Source organism: Melanotaenia boesemani, chromosome 3 (assembly GCF_017639745.1).
Source record: "Melanotaenia boesemani isolate fMelBoe1 chromosome 3, fMelBoe1.pri, whole genome shotgun sequence".
NCBI classification, from domain to species: Eukaryota; Metazoa; Chordata; class Actinopteri; order Atheriniformes; family Melanotaeniidae; genus Melanotaenia; species Melanotaenia boesemani.
In genome coordinates, this window is record NC_055684.1 from 26,928,365 (window position 1) to 26,956,176 (window position 27,812).

Here is a 27,812-nt window from a genome sequence, read left to right on the forward strand (position 1 = left end):
AGAAAATAACAAGAAAAATAATCTGGTCCTTTCTAGGTTTTAAAATTAAGTAAAATAATCTCAGATGAAAAGCACATGTTGCACTACGTCATTATTTACTTAACAAAAATGACAAACATTCAGCGGCAGTGTGTATAAAAACACTCCCGCCCATCTTTACCGCCTCTACAAGAATTAAGAGGGAAACTAGTAGGAAGATCCTGCATATATAATGCACTTGATTAATTAAGATTAAGTGTAAGTTCCACTATAAAAGCACAAGTTTTGGTAGTTTTCTGGTCTGGGGCATTTAGGTGTGTGTTAAGATAACGAGGAAAGACATCAGCAATGATCTTTTAGAATCAGCTGTTGCTGCCCATAGAACTGAAAAGGATTGTATGACCACTTCAAAACAATTTAAAGTCTATTTTCCCTACATAAGGAAGATTATTCATCAGTGAAAGACATTTTTGACACTCATCTACACAGAGGTGGACACCCAATCAAGTTTACGTTGAGGTCAGACTGCAATGCTCAGAGAAACTACACAAACTATAAAGATACATCTCATGCTCTGCAGAACTCGGTTGACATGTTAAAATGCATGGTTCATGAAAAACAGCAGAGAAAGAAAAACATAATGTGGCAGTACAACTTAGATTTGCCAAATTTACATCTGAGTAAACCACTAGATGGAAACTGGGTCTTGCAGCAGGAAAATTATCCCATCCACAGCAGGAGGACCGAAGAAGAAAAGAACCAAGGTTTTGTAATTACCCAAAGTCCAGACCAATTTTTTATACACCTCTTGTGAATTTAGGCTTAGATTGTATTCAACAAATAATGAGTGTATACCATGTGTTGTTCATCTGAGGCTGTATTTACTTAAGCCCAGTCAAGACTAGATTATTTTTTAATTGCCCTAATGCAAAAAACTGCAATCTGAACACAGACTGCTTCATTTTTAAGTCTTATTCAACATAGTACCCAAATAATTAAGTGTAAAATTAGATGCAACTTTGCTGGCTAGTTGAGCAGGTACATGTGCAGTTTCTACAAAACTTTACCCAAGATGGGCTTATTCTGACTTCTGCTCAATAGCGCCCACTTTCTACCTGGTCCACTTCCAGGAGTTAAATGCAAATGACATAAATATGCAGCCTTATACGTAATCACAACATGATGCGCAGCAAAAGCATAAAATATAGTTACCATGACAAAAGATAGCAGCATGAAGTTCAAAATAGACAGAACGAGTGCCGGTCTTACTCCTACGATGCAGCCTCCTCACACCTTTGGTCTATGAAGGTACTGCCCACCTCAACCACAATGCTTTGACTCCTTCATTTTAAGTGGAAGCTGTTAAAGCGCTTCTATAAAAACAATGGCCACAGGGGAGGCTCTGTCAGTGCCTGCACACTCTAGGTTTTTAATAGTAAGGTTGATTTAAAGGAAAATTTTAAATAAATAAATAGACCCTGACAGTATTTAAATCTTTTATTTACAGAAAAAATAAACACATGGAAAAAGAAAAATAATTAATTAGTCATCTTGGATTCCTCTGGATTAGAAGGTTTCCTTTTAAGAGGAATGATAAAGATCCCATTTTTGGCCTCTTTCAGTCTCCACCATCGGCCCAACCTGTAAATGTAATAAAGGCTATGTTAACAAATAGTCATCGGGTTTATGTGCAATGCACCAGTTATCAGTAAGGATGAACACTCAATTTCAAATCTACAAGAAAGGGTGAAATCAAAGCTCCTCCAACAATACCTCAAACCTTTTACTTTCCAGTCTTGTGAGTAAAGGGAGTAAATAATAAACCAGAATATACTGCTTTAAAAAAAAAAACAAAAAAAAAACAAAGGCCCTGAGATTAAAACAAATACTCTCCAAAATGGATGCCCTTCACAGTGATGCAGACTGTGCATGTAGCTGAAAAACTGTTGGATTTATTTCAACCTTTCTCTATTTACAGTGAAAGATCAGATTCATAATCAGCAAAGGAAATGTGCAATTCTGATTAAAAGCATTTTTTAAGGTGCAAGAAAAGACAAACTCAACTAAATAGGTCCAAACTGTCATCAATATCACCCTCTTTACTCAGATATCAAAGCTGTACTCAAATAATCGATACACACTAACACTAGGTCCATACTAAAGTTAATCTGGCCATATGTGTGGCTGCAAACGGGATATCTACCTCTGATGAGACAGGCTGTCAATGAAAACCTCATGTTACTACAACATACACAGAAAAAGACTTTTTCTGGTCTGCATATTATTGTTTTGGTTCTTTCTAGAAAGGAAATCTTTGTTATAAAGACTTTAATTCAAATTCCTGTAAGCAACAATCTAAGAGTTTGGTCAAAACAATTACGCTTTTTTCAGTTAATGTCATGTTTTTTTCTTCATCTTTTCCCCCACACATTGACTGTATCAGATGAGCAACTCTGGCTCAGGGAAAGAGCGGTTGTCTGTCAACTGAAAGGTTGGTGGTTCAATCCCGGCTTCCTCAGACTATATGTCAAAATATCCTGTGCAAAATACTGAACCCCAAATTGCCTATAATGTGCTCATATGTGTGTGATTGTGAAAAAAAGAAAAACACTTAATAGATGACGCCTAGGAAGTCCTGTTCGAGTGTGTGCTCGTGTGAATGTGACTTGCAGTGTAAAAGTGCTTTCAGTGGTCAAATGACTAGAAACGCCCAATATAAGCACAGTCTCTTTACCATGTGACAGATCACAAATTGTTGTAGGCAGACTGACAAATGTGATATTATCTAACAAAACATTTCACAAGTTTTCTAAAAAGAAAAGAAAAAAAGATGGATTTTTTATTTGAGCTTAGATGAGTTAATACTGCCATCTAGTGGATGTGTGCATTCGTGCCACATGAACCAGAACTGACATTCATTAGTTGCTGGCAACTCTGTGGACCGTTTCTATGGAAATGTACATCAGTCCCCTACCTGTGCTCCTGTCCAACTCCAGCCACCAAGAACTGACCAGAGCTTGAAAACTTCAGACTGTTCACAAAACCAGGCTAGAAGAGAAAAACAAAAGAAGAGAACATTCAGAAAAATATGTGTAGCAGTTTCAGTGACAACCAAGGAAACATTCTAATGTTTACAATTTTTAAAAATAATTCCTTGTGCTACTTTGTTCATGATAGAAGCCAGTTAAGAGAGCTTACCACTGGTACGCTGAACAGAAGCTCCAGTCCTCTGTAATTATGGCCGCACTTCCACACATTTACCTGTGAGTTGTGAGAGCCTGTACAGAAGAATCACTGTTACCTAAAATCTCCAAACTCCTTGAAAGAACACTTTAATTAAACATTAAAATCAACTTTTTATGTAGAAAACTTCATTACAACCAAATGTCTGACAGCTGTGAAATGTTTCATTGGAAGTGTGATGTTGATATAATCATGTCTGTTATTAAAAAGCTAATGAAGAGGACTCTCACAGCCAGAGGCACCTGAGGCAACAATATCCGAGTTCTGAAGGGCCGCTACCGAGACCACCCAATGAGGCTGCTCCAGCCCTACGTCACCATGGCAACCATGAGCCTGCTGCACCGTGCTCAGAGGCTTCTTCTTGTTGACACTCCAAAGAGACACTGAGCTGATGTTGAGAGAAAAAAAGGACGAGTACAAAGGACAAACAGATGAATTTATTAGCAAAATGAGATCCTGTGAATAATAAAAAAAAATGAGGCAATATAAATGTAAAAATGGCAACTCACCCATCTTCTGCTCCTGAGATCATGTGCTCCTCGTTTATGAGTTGAATGCAGTCAATTGAACCTCTGAAGGACAAATGAAGACAACAATCTTAGTCACTCTCAGACAAAACAGAGCATTGCAATACAAACAGATGATGTTGATGTTTATCAAAAAGCATTTTGCCACTAGCTGATGCATCTCTAAAACACAACAGAGTGTTAGCATAGAGTGATGTGTGTGTCTAACATGCCCTTTTAGATCCACTGAGAAAAATATTCTGAGTCTTAAGATGTTAAAACTCAAAGCTGCAGCACAAACATTCAAGGTCTCATTAAGTGAATCCTTTTTCCATCATCAAGCAATTTAACATGATTATCTGTATCTGTTTTTAACATATCTAAAGCACTTTGTAAACTGTTTTAGGTACAATATGAGTAATAATGCTTTTATTTAGAAGCTTAATGTGACTTGAAGGAAACTCAAAAGCAAAAACATGTTAATATGTACTAGTATTGCTTTATCAATAAGAAATAACTCCACTTAATAAATGTTTACATGTCTTCATGTTTGTGTTTAACTTATTAAAATGGCCCAACAAGCCCAAAATACATACAAAAAAATTATTTAACTATGTAAATGAATAAATACCTAAAATTTGGGGTGGGACTAAATTAAAAAACTTTTTAATTAGCTTTGTAATTAATTTTGATTAATCACATTTTAATTTCATGACAATATTTGCCCGAAAAACAAGATTTTTTTTTTTTTTATTCAAATGGATTTTAGTGGACGACTGAATCAACTAATAGACACAGACATTAATATTGTAAACTCAATCTCTTGTAATGTCTGGTAAAATGCATTTAATTACATTTCAATTTAAAATAGTAGAAAACGAAATAGAAAATATCCCTGGTCAAAACAGAACAGACCTAAAGTTAAAGTGTCACTTTAAATACTTCATTCGTTCTCTAATTACAGAACTTGATTTTTTTACTCTTCATTAGTAGACATGAATATGTGACAGAAAGCCAGGGCGGGATCAGCCAGCAGCAGCTTTGTGTGTTTCATTTTCAGTCTGACCTCCCTAGCTGAGGTGACGTCTCCTGCTCTGACTGCAGCTGTGACTGCGTTTGGATAGGGGAGGGGCCTTCAGCAGCACCCGCTCCTCATTGAGAAGAGTAAACATGTAAACCAAGAGTGCACATGCATTTACATCAGTATATAAAAGTCTCCAATAACAGCTGGGAAAAAAAAATCACTAGATTTGTCGCTAGTCACTTAAACAACAAAAAAGTCACTAAATCACTAGAGGGGTCTGAAATAAAGCATCACGTGTCTGAAATAAAGCATCAAGTCTGTAAGTTGACAGCACTGCTTTAGCCGAGCTCTGACTTGACCAGGAAGTTGTCCACTGACAAACGTTCCACATTGTTTGGAATGCAAACTGCCATTAAATGTGTTCATTTTTTGTAATTAATTACTCATAATTCCCATAACGCTGACCCCTACTTAAAGTAAAATAAAATAATGATATTTTTTTTTAAATCAATAGCCTTATTTGTTTTTGAGAAGCTGTGTGCACAGTTGGATTCAAAGAATAATACATTTTAATTACAGACCTACTATTTAGATAGTTTTTATTACAGCTCAGTGAAAGAGTCAGTAAAGCTGTCCTCTCATTTACGGTCACCCATCTTAAATTCCAGGAAACAAACTACAGAAGCACAAACTACAGATCTAAAAAGAGACTTACTTGTGTCCGTGAAACACCAGCTGAGACTCTTCAGCTATTTTCCACACTCTCACAGTGCCATCCCGTCCGCCTGCAGTCACACAGCGCTCACGGCTTAGACTGTCCAGTCCTGTGATTGAATCTTGATGGCCAAAGCTAAAGGATTTAAAATAACAGTCTAATTACAACATGAAAGCCAAAGAACAATGTTTGAAAGTGAAAAATTATCAACAAATGATTTACTGACAGTGTTTCCACATATGCATTCTCATCCACATTCCACACTTTGACAGAGCGGTCATGAGAGGCGCTGTACAGATCATGAGTTCCCTTCCTGAAAGAAAGGCCCTAAAAAAAAAGAGGAAAAGAAAGATGCTACTCATCCCAGGAATATCATCAACTTAGCTGTTGGGATTAGAGATGCACCGGTCAATCGGCCGCCGATCAAAAAGGCCGGTTTTCTATCCAACCGGCCCAATCGGTGACCGGCCGGTCACTGTCGTCATTTCCGGTTTTTGGCCGGTCACGCTGACACGCATGCGCAGCAGCTCAACGCGGACAGCTCAAAACTGAACCAAAGTTTTTTTCCTATATTGACCTGTAAACTGGACTGAATGTTATGGTCAGTGTTCTAAATAAATCTGCTCAGGGGGCACTGGTGAAACTCACTATATCTTATTTTTGATGTTTTATTCTCAAGCCAAGTAAATATGGTGTCTATTGTATGATTATAATGATTTCTTAGATAGAAAATCGGTATCGGTAAAACCGGTTTTGGCAGGTCAGACCCCCTCAAAAACCGGAAATCGGTATCGGCCAAGAATTTTGCAATCGGTGCATCTCTAGTTGGGATGTAAAAACTTTGTCGCTGTATGCAATTGTTGGAAAAATAAATAAGCACGTACCGACACAGGGCCTTTGTGTCCTGTAAATTTATAAAGATGTTTACATGTTTCTGCCTCCCAAATCATTATCAGCTTGTTCATGTCTCCAGTGGCCTGAAAAGATACAAAAGAAAGATGCTGCAGTTGCACTTAACTATTCAAACTACTCCAAGTTTCTTCAAATGACAAAAGCAGGAATTAATATGAAAAAGGCCACTTCTCACCAAGTATTTTCCATCTGATGATATCGCCATACACAGGACATGAGCTGTGTGTCCAACATGGCGCTCTTCTGTACCTTTCCTTCCTCCAGGTATTGTGTACAATTTCTTACCACTCTCAATATCCCCTGAGTACATAACAGAAAAACAAAGTAAAAAATTTGCAAACACATTGAATGATATTTTAAAATGGCCTGGAGGAGTTAGCTGTATTCTAACATTTAATGATAGAGCAGTCTTTGGCAGCAGAGAAGATGCAATTGTCATCAGGTGTGATGACCAGACAGGTGATTGGAAGTTTGTGTCCTCTTAACACCCTGATCTCTGAAGTATCTGGGGACAAGAGCTAAAAGACAGAGAGAAAACTTAATGAAAACTGAACCTTTTATAGGCAACATCTTCCCCTACAAGGACACTGAATAGGCAGCAAGACTGAAGGACTTAAATTCTCATACTTACATCCTTGGCAATAAGTCGTTGGAGCTTTCCTTTCTGTTCAAGCTGGGGGGGGGGAGATGACATACAAAGAAAAATCAATGCTGATTACATAAATATATATATATATATATATATATATATATATATATATGTAGCAGGGGCACTTAAGATAGCATATGAGCTGCTTGTCATAGTTAATGAACACATCTTGTTATTGAAAAAACAGTAAGAAATAATAATTGTGAGGTCTGCCCCTGTGTGAAGTGAAAGAAAATTTTATTCTTTGTTTGTTTGCTTATAGGTAATTTTGCGCAGCTAAATTATTTCACCTCCTTGCGCCATGTTTAACTTCTGCCCGCAATGCATTGTGGTCTATATTGACTCGTCTAGTGACCATCGATGCTCACTGCTTTTCAAGATGCATTGTGGGTAATTTTGAGTGCCCTACTTTTTTTCTCTCTGGACATTCGGCCACTCCGAAAAAATGGCGTGACCCCTACATAGGGCACTATGTAGGGAGTAGGGTGCACATTTGGACACAGCCTCTGACTTATAAAAAGGCAATATTAATGTATTCTTAATGTGTATTTCAATCAACAATGGCATTTACAGGAAGAAAAATACTATTACCATTATATATTATACCATTATATGACCATTAACCATAAACAAAAAATTTAAGATTATAGGCAGTTCCTTTTTTAAAAACATACATCTGGAGTCGATGGCGCAGAGAAAATACCTGGCAGTGCAGGTAAGAGGCTGTTGTCAACTTACAGTACATATAGTACTTGCACAAATGAATCCGCAGTATGTACATAAAAAAACAGATCAAAATGGATCTAGTTCAAATTACCTAACTATCTGCATTTATAAGTGTTTTGGTTAAGTGTTTTTTCAGTTCATTCAGCTACACTAACGCCAACCCAGTTTCATGAAAAAAGAAAAACATCTGTATTTTTTTTTTTTTAGACATTTAATGTACCTTTATACTCTGCTCCTAAAAAGGCGTGCATCTCAAGAACTATCAGGGGCGCCTGTAGCTCAGCAAATACAAGTCCATTTACCACCTACCATAAGAGACAAACTGCTGAAATAACTTGTATGATGTAAAGATTCATTTCTTTGTTTTTCTACATGTAGAAATATTTTGGATCACTAAGTTTTCTGTTTATTTTGCAAAATGTGATTAAAGTTTTCAGATTTTTGTGTATTTTTATATTTATTGCATAAAATCAACACTTTATAAGTTGTTACTGCCCACTGACTTTCATAACATTTTATGTTAAGTTGTACAGATCATAGAAATATGAAGCAATTGATACTCTAAGAAATTACACCACTATGTACCCCTCCCTAAAAAAAGAAAACACTACTTACCACTTCTTCTTGGAGTCTTCCCGCAATCAGATCACTTTCAAATGAGTCATCTTCAGCTTTCTTTTCCTCTGATAAGAACAAACCCCATGTTAAAAATCTACGACAGGGAGGACAGTGTTACATGTTAAACCTGTGTACACGTTAAGCCATGCTTACCCTCTTCCTTTAACTGTTCGAGGTAAAGTTTTGCTAATCTGAGCTTCTTCTCCTGTGGAGTTTCTTCGTAATTTATGTGCTCACTGGCCTGCCTCTTCTTAGACACAACAGGACTGAAAAATCAAAAACAACAGAAAAACATGGTTATATCAGATCAGTAATTTTACTTAGTAGATAAGTATGGGGGTGGCAGAAACTCACCTTTCTGTATCGGAGTCACTGGAAATCTCTTCATCGTATTTGCTGTGGGCTTTCTTCGCACGTATTTTGTTCTTTGCATCTGAACCTACATCACTCTACACCAGAATATAACAAAGAGGGTTTCAATGACATACTGTGGTATTAATATCTCTATTAATACGAAGTAAGTGAGACAGGCTGTTGGTGAGCTAACACGATTTAGCATGCTTGCTAACAGTTAAGTTCACTTACCTTTCGTTTAGGCACCACTGTATTTTTCCTGTTTTTAATTAATTTGGTATTTGCTTTGGGTTTTATGAAGAACGACGAAGACATGGTGGCACGTGGCATACACCGTTTACAAATATACAACTATACAATTCTCGTTCTCTTAACGGAAAGTCTACATGAAACCCACATGGGTAAACTGCAACCAAACTTCAAGTTAAGACTCAGGTTGTGTGCTCACTGATTGGCTAACGGTCACGTCGTTTTTCAAACGTCCCACCTTTTGCTGAAACTATGAATTTTCATTGGTTGAATTGTGCACAGGAAACTGTACTGGGGAGAAATACTTCCCTCGGGGAATAAGTTTTTTCGGATTTGTTCCGCAGTTACTTGTAAGAAAATGTAGATTTTACAACCCAGGAGTTTTATACATATGAATGCTACACACAATAAAAGATAAATGTAATGTTACTATTTAACGTATATCTAATGTGAAAGATTACGCGCGATTGTTAAAAAATATCCTTGATTGGATCAGGACCCATGTACTGTAATACTGAGAGTAGTACTACTACTTCCTCTACTACGCAGTATTTTCATGTACTGCGCTGCCTTTGTCTTCAGTCATTGTGTTTATAGATAATTACTGAAGGCACCATTAACAGTCAGGTGAGGTTCTTTGTACTATCTAATATTAAATATCACGTGTAACGAATGATGTATTGATGGACAGTTTGTATGACTCTGTAGTTCCAGCTGCTGTTGGCTATTACGTAGGGGATGAGGAGGCAGACGGGGGAGGGGGTGCTTTGCAAACAAATATATATATATATACTTTTTCATTTAGCTTAGCCTTGAGTTTAAAGACAGCATTACTAAATTACTGAAAAAGTTTGACTGATACCAGCTTGTGCAGAAGATCAAATCTTTTAATGACTGCGGTTCTTGTACTCTTCCCAGATTGTTTTCTCTGTCATGCCGCCAAAGAGAGACTCTGGAACAAATCCAATACAACCACAAGTGAAGATGATCAAGATCGGAGACGTTTCAGATGCGCATGGGTTTCACTGTGGGTCAGTGGAGGATAAATATAGGGTGGCAGTTGATTCCAGCCACTCACCGCTTCCCAACAATGAGGTGATAAACTATTTAACTGTGATGCAAGGCTGCTGTTTTGTGTGTGGAAGTACTTCATAATATAATGTTTTCTCATTTGGCAGCCTGAAATGATTGACTTTGATGAAGAAAATCTTGCAAGTCCAGGCCTCAGGACAGACACCATCAGCCTTCTCATGAAAATAGAGCAACTTCAGGCACAACTAAAATATGAACGCAGATGTAGAATTTTGGCAGAGAGGGAACTAAGGGAACTCAAAGGTGGGTGGAAATGCTTCTAATATAAATATGTAAACATAAGAAAAAAGACCACAATCATTTCAATTAAAGCCTAAGAAGAACGGTAGCTGTTTGATTTCATTTAAAAAAATCTGTTCAAGTTCAAAAGAAACTTGTAGTTAAATAATTACATTTTTAAAAAATTAAATAAACTAGTTAGTAAAGCAGTTAAATGAAATAAAAAAATAGCCTTTTGTAACAGTTATAGACAAACACTGGTTTATTAAACTTACAAAAAGAGTTTCACGTTTTATGTGTTTGTTGAAACACAGTAAGAGATGACCAGAGTCCAGTCTGGAGTATTAAAGTTAACTTTATCATCTCTCCCAAAGCTACACAGAATCAGTACTTCAGTTAAGAAAATACAATTGAAAGAGTGGATTATTGGGTGTCCCTTCTCTGTAAATAAAAAATGCCAAATCCAGTTACTAACAAAGTCTGCTCTTCTCAAAACGGATTGGTTGGTATTCATTCTTTTATCACATTCATTACCAAACATTAAAGAGACAAGCAAAGCTAGAAAAGACTGTAAAATCATTTTTTTTTTCAGACCTCCACATTCATTAATAAAGAAAAAGACAGTTTCTTATCAATTCATGATTATAAGAGTACACAGAAAAGGTGGAAAAACCCACCAAAAATCTCTACAACCAGCTAATAAGAATTGTGTCAATGGAAAAGAAAACAAAGGAAACAGCAGCTATGTTTAAAAAAATTAACATTTTAAAAATAATCAACACAGAAATGATAAAAAATAAAGATCACACTATTTTTTTTCTTTTTTGCATCTCTAAATACGTAACCAATTATTAGTAAATATTTAGCTGGACCAAGCTGTTTGTCAATGGTTTACAAGTTGAGATCAAACAGATTTAATGTTCCCAAACCAGTTAAAATCACTGACATTAAGGGTACATAAGGGAATAATATTTACTCCATTATAAAGTGTTGGATTGTTTTGTTACCAAGTTGTCAAACATTTCTGCAGCGGACATTGATTTTAATTTCTATAAGCACTGGTTGAGCTGTAGACATGCCATCAAATAGTTTAACTGGATTTATTCTAATTGATTTGATGCTTTTTGCAGAGATGAACACCCTCATGATGCAGATGAGGCACACAGCCCATGAACTACGAGTCACTCTAGACCATGTACTCCATGGAGGTGAGGCAGCAGTTGTGTCACAAAACCCAGAAGAAAGCATCACTTTCCTGACTGAACCGGAGATGCAGTTGAGAACAGTTCATGATGTAGCAGAGGTAAATGCTCCAACAACATGAATATTGCAGTTGGAGGCAGATGGTGCAGTTTATGTTATGTTTTGTTACCACAGGAGAACAATGTAAGTGCTCTGTATCAGGGTGTTCATTGTTCTAATCCCACTTCCACCATTAGTTGACAACTTGACATGAAAGTAGTACTGTCTGATTCAGCCGCCAAGAAGATATTTCTGAAACTTGTGTTTTCCTGTTTTGCTTTCAGGATGATCATAGTTTCCTGTATCTATCTGAGAATCTTCGAGTACCAAAAAATCTCTATGAGCGGGTGGCAGAAATTTCAGACTACAAGAAGTATGTTTCTGCATTGCTAATGATACTTTTCGACAGAGACACTTTGGGCACACACTGTTTGCAGGGTCGGAAAAACAGCTTCACTGGAGAGGATTGCCACAAGCCTCCACTCCCACCTGAGATTTTGAAAAGCCTAATGGGTGAGATGAAGATTAACTAATTGAGCACAAGTACTTTTTACCCAGCAGTTATTGACAAACCAGCCAGTTAAAAATATTTTATAATTTTTTCTTTTTCAGATCATGTTGCAGACAAGTTTGGTGTCGAAAGCAACCAAATAAAAACTGCAATCCGCACAAAGTTGAACAATGAGGACAAGCTATTGAAGAAGAGACTGGGCTTGGGTAAAACTGAAAACAGAGCAATAGCTGAGCAGACCTTTTACCAAGATGCTTCCCTCCTGCCTGAAAGTGATGCGATGGAAAACGACTCTTAGTTCTAGCAGTGCTGTTGTATTTTTCGTGACAAGATGTGAAAGGTTGCCTTTTTTTTAATAGATGGAGTTTCTTCTGCATTAAAACCAGCTGCTTTAAGTCAGTTGTTTTTTCAACACTGTGTGGAACTCGGTTTTTGTTTTTCTACTTTGACAGCTTGTTGTCGACTGTTTGTTAGAAACGTGTGACTAAAGCTAGGCCTTCAGTAAGACTATAAAACATCACATCATTATCATTACTAAACACAAGTGTTCTTATTACATTCGCCTTACTGTAAGTGGTTGTGGCTAAATAATAGGTCTGTCCAGTCATTTTTTTCATGCATTTATGGTTCCATTTAGATGGACTTCATGTGTACAAGTAGGTTTGGAAATTCTACTGTTGATCACAAACTTTAAACTTAAACTTTAAAACAAATGATACTGTATTTCTAGATAGCTTAGTTGCAGTTTTACAATATGTTGTGATAAATATTTCTTCCAATTGATTTGTTTTTAATGTCTTTGTTGTACTTCATTACGTAAGAGATAATAAACTTTTGGAACTGAGATTTTTCTATTTATAAGCATGGCAAAGAAGACTTTTGTGTATAATTTTGTCCTGCAACCAACAGATGTCAGTCTTGTTTTACGTTACCCTGCAACCATTGATCTACTCCTACAAGGCTGTGAAGACAAGGTGTGTAATGGATAAATAAATACATTCTATCTATCTATCTGTCTATCTATCTATCTATCTATCTATCTATCTATCTATCTATCTATCTATCTATCTATCTATCTATCTATCTATCTATCTATCTATCTATCTATCTATCTATCTATCTATCTATCTATCTATCTATCTATCTATCTATCTATCTATATTGGATTAATTAGTGATTCCAAAATTAAGGCCAGGGGTGAGCGTAAGTTTGAGAGGTCATTTATCTCTGCAATGTCTGTAATGGACTGGTGACCCACCCAGGTTTTACAACCAGAGCTCAGTCACAGAGAGCAGAGATGCCACCAGGTCAATACAGAGCAACATCTCTGAGCAGTGTTTTCAACACCTTCTTGAAGCTATGCCACAAAAAAAAAAAAACTGATGGCAAAAGGAGTCCAACCAGGTACAAGCAAAATGTACCAAATAAATTGGCCAGCGAGAGTATGCCTATGTATATAGACTTAAAAGCAACAGGGACTGTCTTCATGTAAGAGACCATGTGCAACAACAAGCACAGTGTATACACCGTGACAGTCACAGCCACATACTGACTGATGAAAGAGTTTGCTTGCGTGTGCATGTGTGTGTGATTGTGGTTGTGTATGGGATATGGTTAATGTTATGTGGATGGTGGCTGTTTAGTGCAGTTATCTTCTGCTGGCTCCTCCCCCTTTTGTCCCTGAAGCTGACTGATCCGTCTCAGTCAATTCACAGCTCATCACTTCTCACTCAGTCCTCCTGGAGTTTTCTTTCAGGGCTCAGATCAGTTCCGTGAGAAATCATCTGAAGCTACAAGACAGCAGGACACCTTTTCATCTGGAAGCAACATCTGGGACTTGAGTTTGATGTTTTACAAGGTTTTACAGACAAGCTATAACCATGCCTTGGGAACTTTTTAGCTTTACTTGAACTTTTTGGAGGACAAACAGATTTTCAAAAAGTAAGAGCTACTAAGTTTTTGTTTAAGTGAGCAGATGTGTAGTTAGGTAAACCTAACTGGGATTATTTGTGTGAAGTTTATTAAGGTAAGTAAATCAGTTAATTAATGAAAAAACACATGAGACTGTCACATCATATCTGTTTTGTTTTTTTTAATCGTGACAAGAGAAATATGAAGCAAGTCAGAGCAGAATTATTCCTTCTAAAGGAGTTGTACAACTTGTAGAAATATAGTGATAATAGAATAGAAAAGAAAGTAATGTGTCTAACTAACAAGTTCTCTTAAGACCAGGGGTCAGATGACAAGGGGTATTTTATGTCACCGGTTACGCCCAAGAGCGCTAGATTAAAACAATGACATCCATGTTAGGATTTTCACCTTTTCTTTTACCTGTGTATACTTACAAGCTGATGGATTTTTGTCATAAAGTAAAATAACTTTAACTTATGATCTTGTCAGCTAAAACTTTCATCCATTTTCTATACCTGCTTCATTAAAGTCATTGTCACCAAGGGGTGGGAGTCTGTCTTATGTGTCATCAAGTGAGAAGCAGTGTACACCCTGGACAGGCCGTCAGTTCACTGCTGATTAACTAAAACTTGCTCACTATATACTTATCTTCCACCCAACTATTGCATATTTCAGAATCTTCTTGCAAGACGTTCAAACTGGTTTCACCTCCAACTTCTTAAAATGATATATGATACTCCAGTGCTGATAGTCTAATAATCTAATGGGATTGAACTTCTTGCAGTACATTTTGCTTTAATATTTGCCGCTACCTTTACCTGTGTAGGCTTTTTATGCTGGACTTGATCTTGTCATTAAGTGCGAATCTTTTTTTAACTGAAACTAGGTTTTTAGTATTGTATGACTCTGTTCTATACAATAGTATAAGGTGTGTATAAGGCAGACACCCACATAACGTATTGTCACTAATGACTGTATGCAGGGCAAAGTTTCTGACTGACAGCCATTTTATATGTCTCTCATAAATGAAAGTGACAATGTGACTTGATTATCATGGCCATTTATTTAATTTAAAGTCCTAAACCTTTCAAAACAAAATTATTATTTTTCACATAATGCAATTTTAAATTCAAAGCGGAACCTATTTAACCTAAATGCAACTTAATTGTTTGTTTATTTATTATAAATAATGTAATGACATGAAGGCGTTTCCTTGTAAATGCTAAATCAGCTCCAATGGGGGATTAAAAGTTTGGCATAATTCAGTGATCCCCATAAAAAGGGACACCAATTGTTTCTTAAAAATAATTTATTTCTGCTACAAAAGAACCAATATAAGTGAATAATGTGTCACATGTTAGTTTGCAACTGGAACATGAACAAAACGAGGACACCCTTACATAATATGAGGATGTTCTTGTACTAGTCCTCTTTCTGGGGATAAATCCCACTGCAAATGTGGCATGCCAATAGCTGTCCACTAGAGAAGATTACAGCATCAGTGGATCACTGGCAGAGGCTGGGACTTGTATTTAGGACACAGACCCCTACACAATTACATATCAGAAACCTGATTATGATTGTCAGCACAATCTGGACTGAGCCATGTGTAGAGATTCACAATACAGATATGAAAATGGAGACTAAAAGCATAGTTTCTAACCATGATGCACACTAGATCTTATTTTGTTAGGTGAGGAAGGTTTCATCTTTGGTGGTACGATGAAGGGTGACACAGAGCACATACTAATCAATGCAACGGGTTCCCTGCAGCTGGGTTGAAACAAGCACACTCATTATCTTTCATTTCTAAAGGATGGGGATGGATGGAGGAGAGACACTGTGTCCTCCATGAATTATTCCTATTGATCATGTTTCTCCCTCATTAAAATGGCTGAGAGTGTCCCTTAAATATTCCCACAAATAACATGAATGGATATTGATTGATTTGTGTGGGTTTTCTTAAAAGTTCTGAAGGTACAAGGGCATTTATTACAACATGCTTTGCATAAACCAGGCTGAATAATGGTATATGGGATGAGGACCAATAGTATAATAATGATTAGTGTAAAAAAAAAATCCTTGCAGCTCTGGATGAGCTCTATGAATTTTTATGATGTCATAGTGATATCATCTGAGTCATCTCTGCTTGGGATCCGAGTCTGCACATTTATAACAGAATCAGAAACACAGAAAACCTGTGTTATACACTGAAGTTTGGAATTCAATATGGTTTTTCAGTCAGTTCTAGTCAGTCTATTTAATTTATTGCCAACATAAACTCACAGTGCACATTGTGGTGTATGTGGTATTTTCAGCAGTGTCTTTTAACATTTCATATCAGCTATGTGTAACACAGCAACTTGTAAAAATACTTGTTCTCAGAAGAAAATGAAGAGACTTATCGCCTAGCTGCAGTTCCTCTCAGCTTTCTAGAGCTTTATTGAGATTTTCAGCTTATTATTTTGACTTTACTGCCTCCAAGTTGCCAGTTTTGTTTCATCCTCACCATAGAAGCTGCACCAGTTTGCTGTTTTCAGTAACTATAAAACCTCCATATAAATTGTGCTAATTTTCTCTCCTTTTTTCATGAATGTATAAATTGTCTTGCAAACATTTGTTTTCATCAGTTTAAAATATAATATGTCAATACTGTATAGAAAAAAATCCATATGTATATGTTTTAATGGGCTTTGTTTTTCTCTTTACAGGATTGAAGATTATTTATTTGATTTCTGGGAGATCCTTTGACCTTGCTGCAGAATGATGGGGAATGCTGGAATACCGATTTGTTCTCTGAAATCACTATTATGAGTCATGGAGGAAAACAGTACTTTTCTAACTCCACAGTACAATGACAGCACCTCTGCATGGGCTCCAGTGCCCTCTGTTCCCAGCAGACAGCTGGGCACCCTTCCCAACCTTCAGACACGCTTCAAGGACCTGACAGGGATGTTTTTCATGGTGACCCTGAATGTTCTGGCACTGCTGGCCAACACTGCTGTTCTGGTGGTTGTCATCAAAGCTCCTCATCTCAGGAAATTTGCCTTTGTGTGTCATCTCTGTGCTGTGGACCTACTATGTGCCATCTTGCTCATGCCTCTTGGCATTGTGTCCAGCTCCCCGTACTTTGCTGGTGTGGTTTTTACTGTGCTGGAGTGCCAGGTCTACGTTTTCCTCAATGTGACCCTAATAGCTGCCTCTATATTCACAATCACAGCCATCAGTGTGGAGCGTTACTACTACATTGTCCATCCCATGCGCTATGAGGTCAAGATGACGCTAAAGCTCACTGCAGCTGTTATGGTGATGGTGTGGGTGGCTTCTGCTGTGCTGGGGTTGTCCACTGTGTTTGGATGGCCGTCTTATGGCAGCCTGAACTCCATCAGTGCTGCTCACTGCTCACTTCACTGGAGCAGCAGTGAGCACAGACGTATTTTCTCTGTGCTCTTCAGTGTTACCTGTTTCTGTTTGCCAGCTGCAGTGATTTTTGCTGTCTACTGTAACGTGTACAAGGTGGCTCGCGTGGCAGCCCGGCAGCATGGACCTTTGCCTTCCTGGACGAACAGTCAGCTGAAGCATCGCTCTGACTCTATAAACAGCCAAACCACCATAATCACAACTCGCAACGCTCCTCGTAGGATTGCACGTGACCGGCCTTTTGGTGGGGGTAAAGCTGCGCTCACTCTTGTGGTCATTGTTGGCCAGTTTCTAATCTGCTGGCTGCCTTACTTTGCTTTCCATCTCCACTTGATACTAGATGCAACACCTAACATCTCTGATGATCTGGAGGAAGCAGTCACCTGGCTGGCCTATTCCTCCTTTGCTATCAACCCTTTTTTCTATGGGCTTCTTAACCGGCAGATCAGGGAGGAGCTTTATAAGCTCAGGCGCTGCTACTCAGCCCGGCCGATGATGCTGGCTGCTTCCAGCCATGAAGGTTCGGTTCATGAGAATTTCTTGCAGTTTCTCCACAGGACCAGTTGCACCATAGAGACGCATGCTAGCTTTGCCACTTCCAGTCCTAGAAATACTCTGGATCAAACTGGACAAACTAGTTTCAGGATACCAGGGCAGATCCCAGAAGAGTTTAACTAAATATACCTCACTGTTGTGCCTCAGCACTAGCTGTCAGCAGAATATAAGACTGAATAGGGGATAACATTACATAATTCCTGTCAGCAGTGCACTGTAAGTTTTGCATTCAGTAAAAATAAATGAGTTTAGTCTTTGAAACTTTATACTTTTTATCCACAAAGGCTTACAGACCTCTTAAAATGGTCATAGTAAAGCTACTAGTAAAGAATTACAAAGGTACTGAAGTTTGTTTTCTGCTGTCAACATATTTAATTTATTAAAATGTAATTAACTTAAATATTAGATTTTTACTTGAAAATACAGAATCAGTCAACAGAGCAACATGTAAAAATTATTTTAGAAATTAGATTTATTATAAGATCTTAGGAAGAGTTAGTAAATATTAATTTTCACAATATTCCTTCATTCTCAAGACTAGTGGTTTTACATTAGATAAAGAGCAGCAATAATCTGTACAAGCAAGTATCAAACAATCAAATCTTGTGCTGCAAGATGTAATTTCAGCTTTATTTAAAAGGAATGAAAGTTATTTTCTGTTTAAGAATTTGTAATTTATATTGAATTACATGTGCAATAAATACTGATTAATCATTTAAATGAACTGATTGGTCGCATCAGGTTTTTTTGCAGATTCGCTTACAAAACAGACTTATTTGATTTTCTAAGCAAGATGGTTAACAATACTGTAGGTTATAGAACAGACAATCATATGATCTGAGTCTCTTCTTATTACTGTTTGTATTATGAAAAAATAAATTTACTGCTTTCTGCTAAGTTATAACAGTTCAGTTGTGGAACAAGACGGGAGAGGCTTGGCAAGTAGGGTAGTGTTACCTGGACACAAACTGGGGCCTGATCAACCCTGTGAGCCCAGGTTACATCACTGATGATGTGTCCAGGGGCACCAAGGCGTGTCTAAGAACTCAGTGTTGTGGTAGGTGGCATAAGAATAAAGCACAATTTGTATTAACATAAAAAACAAAGATATTTGTTCTGGGACAAATTCATGGTTTCTTCACATGATAAAGTAAAAATTTCTCTCAATCATTGTTAAAATGTCTAATGGATTTTCCAAAATGTTACTTTGGAGTGGTGACAATTATTGTGAAAATTTTCCAAACTTGTTTAATTTTGGGCTTTGTGAACTGTGAAGCTTTGTGAAACTCCTTTTTAACTATTACAGCTTTAAAATGAGAAATTTGCATTTTTTTTATAGTTATCTGAAAACTAAAATAGGTTTTTATAATTACTTTTGGACATATTGTCTCTGTGCAGATAAGCTTTGACTGTCTGGGTCCTGACCTCTGTGTGTCACTTGAGAAAAGCCTGTGATTAAGACTGAGCCCAGTTAACACATGATTACATAAAGAGAAAATGCCATTTCATAACAGATGAATAGATTGTCTCTAATACCCTTTGAACCCTTTTAATATATGCTCACACACTGCGTGGAAGAATTCCCATTTTGTACATGTATCTCTCAGTGTTCCACATGGCAAACCCTGAAGACAAGGCTCCATATGCAGCATTTTTTTTATTAAACTACACGGATCATCTGTGTTTTTCAAAGCTAAATCAGTGATGACACAGTATACTGTTGAAGCTCCTGCAGGGAGAAGGCACAGCTCTTCCACATAGATTAGACTTAAAGGATAACATCAGGCTGACATGCTGATAATGGCTGGCAAATGAAAAGAGCATGCTGAGCTAAATTTGGGCAAACCCTGTGAACACCCAGAGATATAGACAGAAATGTGTGATTACACCGAATGTTGGATGAGCATAACTTCTACTTTGCTGGGATAAAGACAGAAATATCATTGCGAGGGGACAACTGCACACTGATAGGCAACAAAGAAAGACTTCTAATGTCAACACATACACCCAGTAACTGAAATTCTGTTTATTGACTTGTGGGTATGTTAAAAGCAAGATAACTGTGCCATTTTATGGTCTCTGGCTGCAAACACATTTATTTAAGTGCTGTGGAAAATCTATGAGTGGAGCGCTGATAAAAGCGCAGCCAAGGCAAACACAATAAAAGAACAATTACCAATGGATACAAACAGTATGCAAATATAACATGATACCCAATTTCAGGTTTGTTATTATTGTAACATATAGCAATATATTTACACAATTTACACACCCAAATGTACACATGACTTACAGTTTTGTGCAAACGTTTTAAGCACTAAGAAGTAATGTGTCACGTGAGATGATCAAAAAAGGGATTTGAATATCTGTTAAAAGAATTTTAAAAATTAGGTTATTTTTTTGCTTTCAAAAATACAAATTACACTAATAAACCAAAACACTCAATTTACATTTTTTAAAAGAAATAAAAGTTCTCATTTTTATGTTGACATAGTGGAGTGGTGGTGTAAATAAAAAGTTTAAAGATCTGATTGTTTGTTTCATACTCCCTCTTCCAGAGTATGTGACTCAATACTACTACTACTACTACTACTACTACTACTATTACTACTACTACTACTACTCTACTACTACTACTACTACTACTACTATTACTACTACTACTACTACTACTACTACTATTACTACTCTACTACTACTACTACTATTACTACTACTACTACTACTACTATTACTACTACTACTACTACTCTACTGCTACTACTACTACTACTACTACTACTAATAATAATAATAATAATAATAATTTTGATTTATAACACACTTTAGACCTTAGAAATAAAATCTCAAAGTTAAAATCAAAAGAAACACAAATTCATAAACTAATAAATACACTAAATTATATAAAAGTCTTTCTGAATAAATTTTTTTTTTTTTTTTAAGACTTCTCTGTCTGTGGCACCCTGAGGTGTTCAGGCAGGGCATTCCATAGCCGTGGAGCTGCAGCCTGGAAGGACCTGTCCCCCATTGTGCTGAATCTGGTCCTGGATAGGCAAAGGTGATTTGAGTCAGTGGACCGGAGGTGGCGAATGGTGGTGTGTGGAGATTGTAGCTCTGTCAAGTAGCCAGGGGTGTGGCCGTGCAGACATCTTCAACTCTATCCTCTGCTGGACATTATTTTGTAAATTTTAGTCTGCACTTAACAAGTTATTACTGAAGGACCTCCAAGTTAAACAGTCCCCCATTCTTATTCAAGACAATCACACCAACTGCCCTTCTCCTCTGCTCACTGATTATCAAACACTGGTCCACTACTATAGAGAATTAGAATTCATGGTTTGAGCTCAGTTGAGTGTGACTTGTTACTGGCTGTGCTAAATGCTAAATCTACTGAAAAGGCCTTATCTTCTTCTTCTTGGGCCTTCTGCTGTCTATTTAATTCAAACTCAATGAGACACTCAGTCAATGCACAGAATGATTAATGATGCACAGGAGTAATGATGAGAGAACCACTTGTAAAGAATCAAAGGGATAGGATGTGATTGATGGTGGTGTCTGAGTGAGTGAATCCCATTATTCAATCAGACCTTCAAACTATATGTGCACATAACATATGACGGTTGCTCAATCATCTTAACAGAGCCAATAAAGCAAATCCTTACACATATTCTTAAAACTGATTATGGACCAAAACCCAGGAAAATAGCACACATTTAAAAGACTGACATTTCGGGAAATGAGATTATTTGCTTTCTCAGCAAGACTGGCTCCAGATAAAGTTCAATATGTTCAATTTTTAAAATTGAAGAAATTAAGTAGAAAGTACACAAAAGATTGTTGCACTTTCTAAAGAAAAATATGGACATTTAAAAGACCTTCCCTTGTTTCAAAGCTTTATGTTAAACTCACCTACCTTTAAAAAGTCAAAATAAAAATAAAACCTGGCCATTTGATTCAGATCGCAATGTTAAGTTTCACAGACCATTTGTTTTCCCTTTGAATTATATCGAACATCACTATAACACTAGAACCGCCAAGGAGGTCATTTTTATCACCTTGGTGTTTCAAATGCTTGTTGTGACAAAATGACCTGTGTGAGCGGCTGGCAACAGTGAAGCATTGAAAGCAGAATTTAATGCAAATTTTTTTTTATTTAAATATAAATTGGACCAGGGGACTCACACTATCCTACTGTGGAGCGGCCCAGCTTCCACCAGCAGCAGCTCTCAAATGAGCTAAGGAGGACAATTTATCTCCCTTGCTGCTGATTGAGTTAAACTACTTCCTGCTGAAAGAGGTGTTTCCCAGGTCATAAAACAAACTCTATAATCTAAAATCTCCCTATATGGACTCTAAAAAATATCCATAATCTACCTACTCAAATAATTATATAAACACACACAGTAAACCCACAAAAAGGTAAACCCCAAACCATTCTTCAGCACCTAAAACCCAAGAGCACCTTTTTCCTAATCTTGATCCAGTAAACTTATAGTGAATTCTGGTGCATGTGTGATCAAAAGAAAAAGAAATATGACTATTTATACCTGGAACCTGTTATTCAAAGTGCTATAATCAGTTGTCAGATGTTTTTGCACCACGCCCCTTCACACCACTTCCCAGTTGCTTAGTAACGCACATGAGTCTGACAACTGTCCGATACTGAGTAGCCTAAGTAGTTTTATTATCAGGTAGAAATATCACCACAGACAACGTTTTACCTCTCTCCCCCTCACCAACAGACTCCTGGCAAGAAACAGAAGCCTGGTGGGGGCCGGCAATAAAACAACAATAAAGCAGTACGCCACCCGATTGGACCCAGGAGATGGTCAATTACAGTATTTTATAACATACTGGACATGGCCTGCCTGAATGCATGGGTCCTGTACAGGTGCACTGCTGCACAGGCGCAAACGTTCCCCGTTGGGACTTCATCCTGGAGCTCTGCAAACTGCTGCACAACCAGCATATTTCAAGACCAGCAAAGACACTGGCAACACACATTGGAGAAAATATGAGGTGCATTTGCGGTGAGAAGAGCAAGTGCAAAATGAACAAAGCAACACAAAAATGTACAAAGTGCCAACATGCAGTGTGTGGACAGTGCAGTGAAAGTGTATAGTTGTGTGCTGATTGTGAGTAATGTGTAAACAAAATAACAGGAGTGTGAAGCCAGTTTCAAGTGTCAGTGTATGTGTATATACTTAATATTTATATCATTTAATTATATAAATGCATATGTTCTCATTGCAATGTTAACAATTGCTATTTTCAATATATATATATATATACATAGATATATATATATATATATATATTCACTGCATCATTGTATGTTCTTTTCAATTTATCTTTTATCTGAGTTTTAAAGATAAAGAGTTTTTTCTTTAGTTATTAAAAATTATTTTGTTCTAATAATAAGGTCTACATTTTGTATTACTCTCTCTTTTCTTTTAAATTATACTCTACTCCAAGCACTTAATTATATACTGAATTATTTATCTTTGCATAGATGCATTTATATATTTTTGCTTTTCAATCTTATGTTTTAAATGCAAGGTATCCTGGTGGTGTGAGGTTGAGGGGCTTCCTGCAATCATTTTTAACATCTTCTTTGACAGTATTTAAACAGCAAACTGTTTAATTGCAAAGATTTTGCTTGCAAGTTGGCACATGTCTCTCAATTACATAAATTGAAATCCCTTATTTAATAATCCTGCTCAGGGAGTAGCAGTACTGTAGCTTTGCTGACAGGATGTTCTTATGCTGGCATAAGGCAGAGGGTAAATAGCAACATGATACTGTTAAACACTTACAATATCAACAAATTAGCTGCTAAGATCCAAACAGGTTTTAAAAGTATTTTTGTTTTGAATTTATTATAGTGATGACATCAACCTCATCTAAGCAGCCTGAAATATAATATATATAGAAGCACTGATTTTGTACCACTCTATTTTGTGTTATTATGTCAAAGTGAATTGCAGGAAGCTCTAAAATTGGACATTTTGGTGAATGCACAGCTAACTAGACGTGATAAATAGTTCAACTGACCCATTGTACTGAAAACATCTGGACTGACAGGTGCTGAGCATGAACGTTGTCTGACCTCTCTCATGTCCCACATAAGCTGCTGCTGCTGGCAACAGAAACTCTGAGCTTTAGTTGGTGTTGAACCATTGCGTGGGTTAAAACAAACAAATATTCACTGCACTAAGTAATATGAATATGATTAGAATGACTGTATATGTCTGCCGTCTTATGTAGCAGTTTTAACCCCTTTAAAATTGCAAAACAACCCTTTGGATATTATCAGTGCATTTTAGTCTCTGATCTTGAAGTGATTCCACACAAATTTTTAGAATCATTTTCTATTATGATGTCACAGGCTGTAAACTGGGCTCCACTATGTAAAAACAAAACAAACAAACAACCAAACAAACAAAAGAAAACAAACAAAACAAAAAGAATGTTTCTTCTTATGATGCTAAAGGGTGAAAAATATCATAAGAATTTCAGAGAAATAGCAAGAACAGTAAAATCTCAGATACCATCCCCCATTTCATCAGCTGACATTATGAGTAAGAAATCTATTACCTACAATTTACCGAGCCGTGACATGTGTCTCTATTGTGTTTAATCAACTCTGCCAATTCACAAACACACACGCATGCATGCACACACTTTGCTGACCTCACCTTTGCAGCCGGAAACAAACAAACCCCATCTGGTGAGGTGTGCAGTCCATTAACATGCCATTGTCTCCTGCACCATTGCAGGAAATCTTCTGTCATCAATACATTGTGTTCTTACTCTGCCTCCCTCCAGCAGGCAAGCGTGATCGTTACCGTGGTGACTGTGCAGTGGTCACTGCAGAGTAGTACACAACTCTCAACTGTGAACGCATCTGTAGTTTGTTATGTACTTAGTTAAAAGTACATAGTTGCTCTGTCTTGTTCAGCATTGAAAGTTATATTAAAATGAAACCAACCAGAACCATAGTTTAATTGTTTTTACTTTTTTTTTTTTTTTTAACATAAAGCCGGGTAAATTTCGTGGGTAAAAGTAATTTTTGCAAGGAGAACTTATTTGTCATTTATATTAAATTACATTAATTTAATTATGACATTACCAACTAATAACCAAGTCACTATTTAATGAGGATGATGTTGACAGCAGTGTGAGGTGGCCTTGTGATGACAGTGCAGTGGGTAAAATAATTACATTTTGTCTGCCTCTGTGGCTAACTTATTGACCTTTTGATAGCAACTGGACGACTGGTGAACAGGTACAAAGGTTCTCAACTAATTCTGAGGTAAATCACCTTAAAATGTTCATGATCTTTCAAACACAACAATTCAAATATTACATGCATAATTTTACACAAGAACACTACTGTTGTGTTTAGCAGGAATCTCTCAAAAAGGTTAAAAATGCACCCAGGGCAAGACAATTAAATGCCTTTTGCTGATTTGTAAAATAAATAGTTTTTGTATTACAGGTTTTTTGAAGCTTTGTGTTTAAGTATTCAGATTAGTTGTGGAGATATTTAAAAAAAAATACCAGAACAGTGGAAAACACTAGGTTCAAAATTCTTGTTTCATTGTGTTGGTATTGTAAGAAATAAACAAAGAGAAGTTAATGGATATCTCTTTTAATTACCCATCACTAAGAAAATACTGTCAAATGCTTCAGAAAGACTATTTTGTTCAATGTTTTTAAGAATAAAACAATGAATAATCATAAACACATGTATGTTACACAACTCCACCTTCAAAATGAAAACAGGATTAAAACTTTAAGTTAGATTAATGAAAAACTGACTGAAGACAAAATTTCTGGCTCAAAAAAAAAAAACAAAAACTCACCACAATATGATGAAATTCATACAGGCATTTAAAACTGGTCATAGTGGATGACATTAATCAAATAATAAAACAGAAAAAATTTACAAAGGAACACAGTAGTTAATAAAATATACTATGATAGCTAAATCACTAGATTATTTGATTCATAAATTAAAGTTTGTGGTTAAGTGTTATTGAATGATAATCAATATAACAATATCAATCAACTGCACTTCATGGACCTAAAACTTTGTGACCTTGTAAGACCATATATTCAGCACTGATTTATAATGGCAACAGTAACTACAAAAGACAAATTCAAGTTTAAGTTCAAGTTTATTTGTATAGCACATTTTCTGCAACATGACAAAAACTATGAACTTTGATCAAAGCATTCACATGTAGTATATTATTATTAATTTTTATTATTATTTTTTGTAGTAGTAGTAGTGTACTATTATATACTAGATAGTTATCTGGTTATTGCAAGACAAAAACTTTTTTTATCATGAAAAAGGGATAATTTATCTAATTGTCTTGAGAAAGATATTAATATTGTAGCATTGACTGTTTGGTCCTCTGGGTAGTGAGCCCCATTGTTATGTTTCTCAAGGTGCTTTGTGGAAGCCCCCATTCTGTGTTCTATTCTACATTCTGCTATTCTACAGTCATTTAGCAGACGCGTTTCTCCAAAGCTATTTACATCTGGTAGTAAGAGCAACACAAGCAAGAAATCAAATAGGAGGGGACATCATAGTTACAGGAAGTAGTCAGACTGCTGTGAGTCCAGTTGGACACAGGTGCTGTTGAGTAGTGCTAGAGGTAGCGCATTTTTCCCCTTCCCCTCCCTACAGTAGTCCTTTGTTTAATTACGAGATCACAATTTCATCACACAATATCATCTTGGGAGTAAGCGCACGCAGCTTATTCAGTGCTGAATTGTGCCAAAGAGCTGGACAAATCTTCCTAACTTATTCCGAGTAGAAAAGTTCAGCTAACTGTGGAAATGCTGCTTAAACAGCTGAGTCTTTAGCTTGCTCTTAAAATAGATAGATCGTTCCACCACCGGGGAACAACAAAGGAAAAGAGTCTAGCTACTGATTTCGCACTACATTTTGGTGGGAGCATAACAGTCGAGAAGGAGTGTAGCTTTGGATTACAGAGTTTAGGTAGACAGGAACCATTTGGGTTATGTTTTGTAAGCCAGAAGCAGAGCTTTAAATTTGATGGCTTCCTTTGAACTGGAAGCCAGGGAAGAGTGATTAGCAATGGAGTGACATGATCTCTTTTGGGCTTGTTTATATGCCGCTGCATTCTGAATCATCTGCAGAAGTTTACCTGAGTGTTCAGGCAGGCAGGCAAGTAAGGAATTGCAATAGTCAGTGTGTGAAATGACCAGAGCCTGAACCAAGAGCTGGGCCGTGTGTTCTGTCAGGTGGGGTCTGGTCCTCCTGATGTTGTAGAGAGCAAATCTGCAAGACGGGGCAACCGAGGCAACATGTACCTTAAAGGTCAGCTGGCTGTCTACCATGACACCAAGATTCCTGGCAGAAGACATAGGCACAAGCGTGATAGAGTCAAGCTGCATGCTTATCTGTGGAGGTAAGGAAGAACTGGCTGGACAGACAATAACCTCAGTCTTTGACAGATTTAGCTGAAGACGGCTATGCTTTATCCATGCGGAGATATCAGCAAGGTATGCTGATATTCGCATTGAGACTATTGTGTCGTCAGGTGGGAAGGAAAGGAAAAGCTGAGTGTCATCTGTGTAGCAGTTGTAGGAGAAGCCATGACAGCTAATGACTGCACAGAGTGAGGAGTATAGTGAAAAGAGAAGACGGCCAAGCACCGAGCCCTGAAGCACCCCTGTTGTCAGCCCATGCAATCTGGACACTCCCCCTCACCAAAAAACTCTACGATCTTTCAGTGAACATGAACCACGAGAGGATAGATCCTGAGATGCCAAGCTCCGAGAGTGTGGAGAGGAGGATCTGATGGTTGACAGTGTCAAAGGTAGCAGACAGGTCCAGCAGTATAAAG

General features: G+C 37.1%; 3 protein-coding genes and 1 long non-coding RNA gene across 5 annotated transcripts; 3 read left to right on the top strand and 1 right to left on the bottom strand.

Moving 5' to 3' along the window:
- Window positions 1–1,467: 1,467 nt before the first annotated feature.
- rrp9 (ribosomal RNA processing 9, U3 small nucleolar RNA binding protein) lies at window positions 1,468–9,147 on the bottom strand. Of its 2 annotated transcripts, none has more exons than XM_041981119.1 (15): window positions 8,958–9,147; window positions 8,727–8,821; window positions 8,526–8,638; window positions 8,370–8,437; window positions 7,011–7,052; window positions 6,771–6,897; window positions 6,555–6,679; window positions 6,352–6,444; window positions 5,694–5,794; window positions 5,468–5,602; window positions 3,732–3,794; window positions 3,465–3,610; window positions 3,178–3,257; window positions 2,954–3,027; window positions 1,468–1,620 (listed from the first exon to the last, which is right to left on the bottom strand). In XM_041981119.1, the coding sequence occupies exons 1-15, from the start codon at window positions 9,054–9,056 to the stop codon at window positions 1,518–1,520; spliced, it is 1,464 nt and encodes a 487-aa protein (XP_041837053.1). In that variant the 5' UTR covers window positions 9,057–9,147; the 3' UTR covers window positions 1,468–1,517. The 2 variants fall into 2 exon arrangements, with proteins under 2 accessions (XP_041837053.1, XP_041837051.1); XM_041981117.1 differs by having other exon boundaries at window positions 3,453–3,610.
- Window positions 5,865–27,557, top strand: LOC121637155. The gene is made up of 3 exons (XR_006009804.1): window positions 5,865–6,291; window positions 26,854–26,860; window positions 27,545–27,557. It is a non-coding gene; the product is annotated as an uncharacterized LOC121637155 (long non-coding RNA).
- On the top strand, window positions 9,321–12,883 carry LOC121637154. Its single transcript, XM_041981121.1, has 6 exons — window positions 9,321–9,602; window positions 9,894–10,070; window positions 10,154–10,310; window positions 11,417–11,589; window positions 11,813–12,041; window positions 12,141–12,883. The coding sequence occupies exons 2-6, from the start codon at window positions 9,909–9,911 to the stop codon at window positions 12,335–12,337; spliced, it is 918 nt and encodes a 305-aa protein (XP_041837055.1). The 5' UTR covers window positions 9,321–9,602; window positions 9,894–9,908; the 3' UTR covers window positions 12,338–12,883.
- On the top strand, window positions 13,796–18,405 carry si:ch211-213o11.11 (probable G-protein coupled receptor). Its single transcript, XM_041981120.1, has 2 exons — window positions 13,796–14,065; window positions 16,662–18,405. Exon 2 carries the CDS (start codon window positions 16,768–16,770, stop codon window positions 18,046–18,048), a length of 1,281 nt encoding a protein of 426 aa, XP_041837054.1. The 5' UTR covers window positions 13,796–14,065; window positions 16,662–16,767; the 3' UTR covers window positions 18,049–18,405.
- Window positions 27,558–27,812: the final 255 nt, after the last annotated feature.